The following is a 10,751-nucleotide window of genomic DNA, read 5'->3' on the forward strand; positions in this document are numbered from 1 at the left end:
ACTTCCATCTTGTAACACAGGAAGTTAATGTGCCTTGTTGACAATATATCTTAAATAGATGAGTTTGTAAACTGTAAGACAAATGGTGGGGTCCTCAGCTCCCACTTCCTCTCTGCACTAACCACAACTGTCTCTAGTACCATGCTGCAGAGGCTGTACAAGTAGGGTTTCCACAGTCAACCTCTGTGTTGCTGGTCTCTGAGCTGGCAACCTCCAAACAATCAAGGCTTCTCTGGGGAAGTAACATCTCTGGGTGATCCTTCCTCTTTGCCTGGCTGGGGCATGGTACCTACTCCCAAGGATGAGGCACCCCAAGAAATTAATCCCTTCTATCTTGTATGAGCCCTGCACCAGCACTGGGGCTAGGCTGAGAGACTCATTCAAGTCTCCCAAGCTTAACTGAACCCAATGATGAGAGCTGATGCTTTGGAGATTTGCGAATTCCATCTCAAGGGGGATTAATAAGTTCCTGGGGATGTGCAAGTCAATATTACTAGGCCAAACAATGTGGACACAGACATTGACTGTTCTGGGCCTCCAGAAGCTGTCCCACAATGCCCTCCACTGCCATTCTAGTCACTGCTGTGAGCTCCGCTGTCCAGGGCAGGTGGACAGGAAGCCCTTCCTCCCCATTCAATCCCTGCAACTTTTTGAAATTCCTTGTCTTGGTGGCCTGACCTGGCAGGAGCACTTAGCATCTCTCCACTGGGGGGTGTCACACTGGCCACACAATCCCTACCCACTCCTGCCTGTAAGACACGGGAGATATTGGATTTCCTGGGCTGTGGGGAGAGGGCGCTGGGCCAGTACTGGTCTGATCCAGCCATAACAATGACAATGTCCAAGAGTGAGTCACTGTGGGGATGCGCAGGAAGGGTGACAAGAGGGATCGGCAGCAGGGCCATGTGGAAAACAAGGAGCTGGGGCTGGGGCACCAGGAGACCAGGGAGGCAAAATTTCTCTGGTGCAGATCTGCAGAGCTGCCACTTGGGTGCAGGCCGTCCTAGGCAGAGTGAGCACCATGTCCCCCAGATCCCCTGGAGAATCCTGAGCAGCTGGACCCACATCCCCTGCAGGGCACAGTGAGCAGGAGCAAGTGGAGGAGGAAGAGGAAATGAGTCTGGGGTGCAAGTGACCAGGGAGTACAGCTACACAGGGAGCCAAGGCCTGGTTTTGACCTCAGCTAGGAGCCCTGGCCCAGAGCAGGAGGTCTCAGATTATTTCATCCCAGGGGCACCACCTCTGCAGCTCCCACTGGCAACATGTCCTTTCCAATCCTCAGGGGCTGAAGAAGGTGCTGGTTTCTGGGGGATCCTGGGCCTCGTCTCTTATCAGGGCCTCTGAGGGATATCCCCTTTTGCCCTCACCGTTAGCAGGCCTGACAGAGGGTCTCCTTGGAGACAACCTGCAGAAGGTTGGAGTACAGACAAGAATGACCCAGGAAAGCACATCAGGAGATGCTCATGTTTCTTAGACATAACAGAGATGCTGCACAGTCTGGTGGTACAACCAACCCTTTCTTGCCTCCCGCTGCAACCCATAAAGAACTCAGCATCAGGACTTCTCCTTCACACACCTCAGCCTGTCACCATCCCACACAGTGCGGGGGATGTTAACGTGAACAAGAGCTTCACGCATTCTGACCCGTGAAAGACAAAGTTCACTGATGTGTTCCAGGAATGAAGTGTTTCTTATTTAAAACTTTATTTTCTTTGACATTCCAGATTGAAGGCCTAAAATCAGAACAATATGGTGAATAAATAATCTCCTTTGATTTTTCAGTGAATTTTAAAATGGGTGAAAGTTTGGGACTATCATATATTTAAGAAAATTAAGAAATTTAAGATATGGAGGTGTTTTTTTGTAAGAAGAGTTTCTCTTCTCTTTACCTCTGTGTGCCTCAGGCCCCTAAATGGCCTCTTTAATGATTGAACTCACAGCTGGGGGTTTAGCAGGGTAACGTTCAAGCCACTGACCGATTCCTCCCCTGAAGGATGAAATATGAATACAAACATTGAGTGACTATGAGAAACACAAGAAAAGATTTATGAATTTTTCTCAGTCCCCCTGTTTTAACCTTTTCTAAATTTCCTTCTCTGATTTCCCGGGTTGGGTGGAAAGACGTTTTTCTCAAATGCCTTTCTCAAGGCTCCCTTCACCTCTGTGTTCCTCAGGGTGTATATTATAGGATTCAACGCTGGCACCACGAGGGTGTTCAGTAAGGCAATCACTTGATCAGTGTCTGAGCTGGAGCTAGATTTGGGTATCAGGTAGGTAATATGACCTGTTCCATAGAACAAAGTCACCACCATGAGGTGGGAGGAGCAGGTGGAGAAGGCTTTACGCCTTCCCTCCGCCGACGGCAGCTTGAGGATGGTGGAGATAATGCAGACGTAGGACACGAGTGTCAATAAAAAAGGGCTCATGATGAACAGCACCGACACAGTGATGCCTAAAATCTTAATCTTTGACGTGTCGGTGCATATCATCTTCATCACTGGCGGGACATCGCAGAAGAAGTGGTGGATATGGTTAGAACCACAGAAGGGCAGACTGAAAAGCCACATGGTCTTAGCCACCTCCACCGAGATGCCGATGAACCATGAAGCCGCCGCGAGCAGAACACACACCCGGCCGCTCATGATGGTTGTGTAGTGCAGGGGGTGACATATGGCCACATAGCGGTCGTAGGCCATGGCTGCGAGGAGGCAGCATTCTGTCAGGCCCATGATAGTGAAGACGTACATCTGGGCTGCACAGCCTGCAATGGAGATGGTCTTTTCCTCCACCAGGACGTGAACCAGCAGCTGAGGGATCACACTTGTAGTGAAGCAGATTTCCAAGACAGACAGGTTCACAAGGAAGAAATACATTGGAGTGTGGAGGGAGGTGTTTAATTTTATCAGTAAGATAATGAGCAGGTTCCCCATCAGGGTGACCAAGTAGATGACCAGAAGAACCAGAAACAGAAGAATTTGCAGCTTGTTGGGATACAAAAAACCCACCAGGATGAACACATTGGAGATGGTCTGGTTCCCCTTAAGGTAGCTTTCAGAATAGGTCATCTGTAGGGGTGACAAAAGAAAGACAGTAGAGCTGAACATGAGAAAGACCAAATGTGATATGTGACTCAAAAAATCATACTGATTTCCAGTCTGTTTTGAAACTTCTTTCTAAATCATTTTGCAATTCTGTATAGGAATATGTAACTGAGCCTAGCAATCATCACAAACAAGCTATTGATGTCAATCAAGCTCTACCAAAGCAGATCCACTAGATATGTGATGACCTTGATAACAGTCAAGCCACAGGTAATTTACAAGTGATGGGGAGGTCATCAGTTGACTCTGAAGAGTCTATATTAGTTGAGTCTGGTAATGGATATATTCTAATTTCCTGTATCGGGATCTGTTCTTACTCTTTGAACCCATTTTTTTTTTCTCCATAAATATTCAGTAAGGGATTTCTTTCTCTTTCTTCCTTTATTTCTTTCTCTCTTGAATGTTTCTCTACAATCACAGTCACCAAATATGATTTCTTAAATGAAGGTAGATTCTCCTTTCACAATTATTTTCATCACAGAAATGGTTACATTAATTCAGGCATTCCTACTGTAGATATAACATGCTTTCACAAGGACTGCTCACATGAGTAAACTGATGGTGCTCAGCCTAACATGTCTGAAGCCCTTTGAAAAATGAGAAGCACCATGAATGCTGAAGACAATGGTGAACCTTTGAACTTTGTGGATTATGAAATATTATTGCTCCTTAAATATTGTAGAACAATTTAAATTGGTCCTGCCTCTATCATAGCAGTGTCCCAAATGACTTGATTTCTCTCACAATACAAATAAAGACCAATGGTCAGTTTCTCAAGGACACCATTCCAGGATCCATTAGGAGGAGCATTGTGAGCAGATCTAGGGACATGATTATCCCTCTTTATTCAACATTGGTGAGGCTACTTCTGAAATATTGTGTCCAATTCTCAGCTGGCCATTACCGAAAAGATGTGAATGCACTGGAGGGGGTCCAGTGGAGGACAAGCAAAATAATTAGAAGTCTGGAGGATATGACTTCTGAGGACAGGCTGAGGAATTTGGGCTTATTTAGTCTAAAGAAGAGAAGAGTGATGGGGGATTTGGTAGCAGCCTTCAACTACCTAAAGGTGGATTACAAAGAGAATGGAGAGAGGGTGCTGTCAGTAATGAGGAATGGCAGAACAAGGAGCAATGGTCTGAAGTTACAGTGGGGGAGAGCTAGGTTGGTTATTACAAAAAACTATTTCCCCAGGAGGGTGGTGAAGCACTGGAATGCGTTACCTACAGAGGTGGTGGAATCTCCATGCCTACAGGTTTATAAATCCAGGCTTGACAAAGTCGTGACTGAGATGATTTAGTTGTGGTTGATCCTGCTTTGGGGAGAGAACTAGACTCTATGACCTCCTGAGGTCCCTTCCTGCCCTAGGATTCTATGATTCTAAGAAGCATGGTAACATCCAGGTGTGTGCGACTGTATTCCCCACAGTCCTTTCAAACGGAGCTCCTTAGTGGTTGTAAATCTTACCAGCTCCATGGGTATAATGTTTACGTTGCTATAAAAAAAAATTGAAGGGTAATCTTACCCTGTGAGATGTTTTCCACAGATGCTTTATTTAAAGATTATTTCCTATCCAGGAACTTCATAACAACAGAACTGACAGTGCAATGGGGAGAGTTCAAATACAAATGAGTAATAATAAATATCATGTTTTGTATACCCCTAGCATCGTCAGTGTGATTCTGGAAGCAATGGGTTAAATAATAGTGAACTGCAAAGCAGGAAGGGAACTCTGGTGGGCCACTGTGCAAAATGATTTTCCTAGGATGATTTCAGACAGAGATGGTTGACTCTGAATACAGGGACCCAGAGAAGAGCTGAGAAATATAATTTCTCTCTGAAGATCTACCTGGAGGAAAGTAGATGTCCATGTGTGAGCGTTTTCAGTAGCCCGACCATTGCAGTAATTGCAGAGCTGGCTGAGAAATGGAATGTCTATTTCTTGGGAATTTTAAGTACCCAATATTTGCTTTCACTCTGAGGCTACAGCTACACTGGTACGCGACATTGAAATAGCTTATTTCGACATAGCAAAATCAAAATAAGCTATTTCGACGGGTAACGTCCACACATCCTCCAGGGCTGGTGCTGTTGATGTTGAATGTCTACATAGGAAAGCACTACATCAAAATGAGCCCCACAGGGGAGGGTCTACACACAAATGCAACCCCGATCGGAATAAGGGTGCTAGGAAAGCCTGCAGACAGGGTCACAGGGTGGACTAGCCCTTCTGGGGCAACAGCAAAATGCTCCCATAAAGGGCCCCTCCCAGACACACTCAGCCTGCACAGCACAAGGTCCACAGAGCCGACAACTGGTTGCAGACCCCATGCACACAGCATGGACCCCCAACTGCAGCAGCAGCAGCAGCTGCAACCAGAAGCTCTGGGCTAAGAGCTGCTGCACACAGCAAGCATAGAGCCCTGCAGGGGCTGGACAGAGAGTCTCTCAACTCCTCAGCTGATGGCCACCATGCAGGACCCCACTATTTCGACATAGCGGGACGTGGATCGTCTACACACATCCTACTTGGACATTGAACATTGAAGTAGGGCACTATTCCCCTCTTTGCCTAAGAATAGCGATTTTGATGTCTCACCACCTAACATCAATATCAAAGTTGAAATAGCTCATGGCACATGTAGATGCGATGCACTCTATTTTGATGTTGTGCAGGCTACTTCAAAGTAGCCGGCTCTGGTAGATGCACCCTGAATGAATCCCCAAAGTTGAAATGTCAAAAGTGCCAATTTTGAATTAGAAAATTTTACCATGAAATGGAATGGAAAATTGAAATCTTCCAAAAATGCTGAGTTTGAATTAGAAAAGTGAACACAATGTTCAATGGACAACTGAAAACTTCCCTCAACCTCTATGTAATTTCATGGAATACATTGATATAGATGAAATCATGTGTTTAGAAGGGATTATGACTTATTTATCTATTTGTTCTCTGGCATTCTGATCAGCTCTAAATAAATGGAATAATTTACTCACCATGAAGAACAAGGTCTATTTTGATTCTTGCCTCTGGCAGTTGGCTGATATTTTCAGATCTCAAGTCACCTAGCCACAAATAGATACAGAGGAGAAATGGGAACAATGAAAAAGCATGTATTATGTGGAGAAAGGGTTGGGGAAAATTCAATTAAGAGGAACAAGCACTTAAATTTTATATTTCAGGAGCAGAGAATGTGCCATGATCAGAGGAGTTGACATTCCTATTACTAGAGATAAGAACATAAGAACATAAGAATGGCCATACTGGGTCAGACCAAAGGTCCATCCAGCCCAGCATCCCATCTGCCGACGGTGGCCAATGCCAGGTGCCCCAGAGAAGGAGAACAGAAGACAATGATCAAGTGATTTATCTCCTGCCATCCATCTCTTGCCCTTGTTCTGAAGGCTAGGGGCACCATACTTTATCCCTGGCTATTAGCCATTTATGGACCTAACCTGCAAAATTTATCAAGCTCTTTTTTAAACCCTAATAGAGTCCTGGCCTTCACAGCCTCCTCGGGCGAGGAGTTCCACAGGTTGACTGTGCGCTGTGTGAAGAAAAATTTCCTTTTATTAGTTTTGAACCTACTACCCATCAATTTCATTTGGTGTCCCCTAGTTCTTGTATTATGGGAAAAGGTAAATAATTTTTCTATATTCACTTTCTCCACACCATTCATGATTTTGTATACCTCTATCATATCGCCCCTCAATCGCCTCTTTTCCAAACTGAAAAGTCCCAGTCTCTCTAGCCTCTCCCCATATGGGACCCGTTCCAAGCCCCTAATCATCTTAGTCGCCCTTTTCTGAACCTTTTCTAATGCCAATATATCTTTTTTCAGGTGAGGAGACCACATCTGCACGCAGTACTCAAGATGTGGGCGTACCATAGTTTTATATAGGGGAAGTATGATATCTTTTGTCTTATTATTGATCCTTTTTTTAATAATTCCTAACATCCTATTTGCCTTACTAACTGCCGCTTCACACTGCGTGGATGTCTTCAGAGAACTATCCACTATAACTCCAAGATCCCTTTCCTGATCTGTCGTAGCTAAATTTGACCCCATCATGTAGTACGTGTAATTTGGGTTATTTTTTCCAACATGCATTACCTTACACTTACCCACATTAAATTTCATTTGCCATTTTGCTGCCCAATCACTCAGTTTGCTGAGATCTTTTTGTAGTTCTTCACAATCCCTTTTGGTTTTGACTGTCCTGAACAACTTGGTGTCATCTGCAAACTTTGCCACCTCACTGCTTACCTCATTTTCTAGATCATTGATGAACAAGTTGAACAGGATCGGTCCCAGGACTGACCCCTGGGGAACACCACTAGTTACCCTCCTCCATTGTGAAAATTTACCATTTATTCCCACCCTTTGTTTTCTGTCTTTTAACCAATTCCCGATCCATGAAAGGATCTTTCCTCCTATCCCATGACCACCTAATTTACATAAAAACCTTTGGTGTGGGACCGTGTCAAAGGCTTTCTGGAAATCTAGGTATATTATGTCCACTGGGTGCCCCTTGTCCGCATGTTTATTAACCCCTTCAAAGAATTCTAATAGATTAGTTAGACACGACTTCCCTCTGCAGAAGCCATGCTGACTTTTGCCCAACAATTCGTGCTCTTCTACGTGCCTTGCAATTTTATTCTTTACTAGTGTTTCTACTAATTTGCCTGGTACTGATGTTAAACTTACCGGTCTATAATTGCCAGGGTCTCCTCTAGAGCCTTTTTTAAATATTGGCGTTATATTGGCCGTCTTCCAGTCATTTTGTACCAAAGCGGATTTAAAGCATAGGTTACAAACCACTGTTAATAACTCCGCAATTTCACATTTGAGTTCTTTCAGAACCCTTGGGTGAATACCGTCTGGTCCTGGAGACTTGTTACTATTCAGCTTATCAATTAACTCCAAAACCTCTTCTAATGTCACTTCAATCTGAGTGAGTTCCTCAGATTTGTCACCTAAAAAGGCTGGCTCAGATATAGGAACCTCTGTAACATCCTCAGCCGTGAAGACTGAAGCAAAGAAATCATTTAATCGCTCCGCAATGGCACTGTCTTCCTTGATCACTCCTTTTATATCTTTATCGTCCAAGGGCCCCACTGCTTTTTTAGCGGGCTTCCTGCTTCTAATGTATTTAAAAAACATTTTACTATCGTTTTTTGAATTTTTGGCTAGCTGTTCCTCAAAATCTTTTTTGGCTTTTCTTATTACATTATGACACTTAATTTGGGAGTGTTTATGTTCCTTTCTATTTTCCTCACTAGGATTTGACTTCCACTTTTTAAAAGCTGTCCTTTTCTCTCTCACTGCCTTTTTAACATGGCTGTTTAGCCATGGTGGCTCTTTGTTAGGTCTCTTACTGTGTTTTTTTATTTGGGGTATACATTTAAGTTGGGCCTCTAGTATGGTGTCTTTAAACAGTTTCCATGCAGCTTCCAGGGATTTTAGTTTAATTACTCTACCTTTTAGTTTCTGTTTTACTAGCTTCCTCATTTTAGTGTAATTCCCCTTTTTGAAATTAAATGCCAGAGTGTTTGACCGCTGCGGTGTTCTTCCCAACACAGGAATATTAAAAGTTATTATATTGTGGTCACTATTTCCAAGCGGTCCAGTAACAGTTACCTCTTGGACCAGATCCTGCGTTCCAGTCAAGACTAGATCGAGAATTGACTCTCCCCTTGTGGGTTCCTCTACTAGCTGCTCCAAGAAGCAGTCATTTAAGGCATCAAGAAATTTAATCTCTGAATCCCGTCCTGAGGTGACATGTACCCAATCAATATGGGGATAATTGAAATCTCCTATTATTACTGTGTTTTTTATTTTGATAGCCTCTCTAATCTCCCTTAACATTTCAGCATCACTATCACTATCACTGAGATGCCTGAGAACACCCAACTAATTGTGTTCAGACCAAATACCACACCCACCTCCAGAAAAAAAGATATTTCCACGTGGATAAAATGCATTATAAGGTGGGCTGTGCAACCAATTATGAGGTGAGGGGAGCAAAGCTGAGAGAAGGGAGAAGCAAGAAACAATGCCACCGATAGCATGACAACAAATAAATTAACAAATAGAATCACGACAAAGTGATGCATATGTGTGGTGCTTATCTGTCACTCTGGTGGTGCTATGAAATTCTGGGACCAGAAAGTCAGCAAGTGAAAATTATCATCACAAAACTACGAACAGGGGAGGACAGGCTCATAATTCTTGACAATCTGGAAAAACTGGAGAAATGGTCTGAGGTAGATAGGAGGAATTTTATAAGGACAAAGGCAACACACTCCATTTAGGAAGGAACAATCAGTGTCACATATACAGAATGGAAAGTGACTGCCTACGAAGGAGTAGTGCAGAAAGGGATATAGGGGTCAGAGTGGACCATGAGCTAAATATGTCTACAGCTTGACGCTGTTGCAAGAAAAGTAAACATGATTCTGGAATGCATTAAAATGAGTGTTGTGAGCAAAGCACAAGAAGTAATTCTTCCACACAGCTCTCCACTGACTAGGCCTCAGCTGGAGTATTATGTCCCTTTCTGGGCACCACTTTTCAAAAAAAGGCTTGGAGAAGGTCCATAGAAGAGCAACAAGAATGATGAAAGTTCTAGAGAACATGAGCTATGAGGGAAGACTGAAAGAATTGGGCTTGTTTAGTTTAGAAACATGAAGACTGAGAGGGAACATGATAGTGATTTAAAAGTACCTAAAAGAGGGTTACAAGGAGGAGAGTGAGAAATTGCTCTCCTTCACCTCCGAGGATAGGACAAGGAGCAATGGGCTTAAACTGCCCCGAGGAAAGTTTAGGTCGGACATTAGGAAAAACTCCCCACATGTCAGGGTGATTAAACACTGGAATAAATTGCCCAGGGAGGTTGTGGAATATCCATCACTGGTAAGGGTTGAGAGCAGGTTAGACTGACATCTATAAGGGATGGTCTAGATCATGCTTGGTCCTACCAAGGGACAAGGGACTGGACTCAATGACCTCCTGAGGCCCTTTCCAGTTCTAGTATTCTATGATTCCACAATTCTAATTGAATCATGCTAATTTTCACTAGGTGAAGTTTTGGTCCCAGTCTTCCTTGATCCTTAAAAGAGTTAAATCCAGAATGATAGAGACCAACAGATCAATTGATATACTACCATAAACATTGTGTTATGTAGCATGTTGAGATTTCAGGTTAATTGAGACTCATACTTTACCGATTCACTACCAATTTCCAAAGAAGTAGAACACAATGAAATTTACGAAGTATGAAATAGTATACAGGTACTCACCAATCCAGTAGTAATACTGCACTGGAGAGAGGGCGGTTGCTTGTAACACTTAGGTGCACACAGGTAATGCTATAGGGAAGGCAACATTATGACACTTCATGTCACTGTGAGCAGTACGTTGCGTACAATCTCTGTCATTGGAGATAGTTAAGAACAGGTTAGATAAATATCTAGATGGTGCTTGGTCCTGTCATGAGGGCAGGGGACTGGACTTGATGACTTCTTGAGGTCCCTTCCAGTTCTAGCGTTCTATGATTCTGTGAAGTGCACCCAAATCACTTGAAGTACATTTAATATTAAAACTCTCCTGAACAGAATTTAATCTCTGTGATGATTCATGAGGCACT

General features: G+C 43.5%; 1 protein-coding gene across 1 annotated transcript; it reads right to left on the reverse strand.

The window, feature by feature from the left end:
• Positions 1-2,072: 2,072 nt before the first annotated feature.
• LOC142004894 (olfactory receptor 10A4-like) lies at positions 2,073-6,158 on the reverse strand. The gene is made up of 2 exons (XM_074982572.1): positions 6,099-6,158; positions 2,073-3,065 (listed from the first exon to the last, which is right to left on the reverse strand). Exons 1-2 carry the CDS (start codon positions 6,099-6,101, stop codon positions 2,073-2,075), a joined length of 996 nt encoding a protein of 331 aa, XP_074838673.1. The 5' UTR covers positions 6,102-6,158.
• Positions 6,159-10,751: the final 4,593 nt, after the last annotated feature.

The sequence above is a fragment of the Carettochelys insculpta genome, chromosome 32, assembly GCF_033958435.1.
Source record: "Carettochelys insculpta isolate YL-2023 chromosome 32, ASM3395843v1, whole genome shotgun sequence".
Lineage (NCBI taxonomy): Eukaryota > Metazoa > Chordata > Testudines > Carettochelyidae > Carettochelys > Carettochelys insculpta.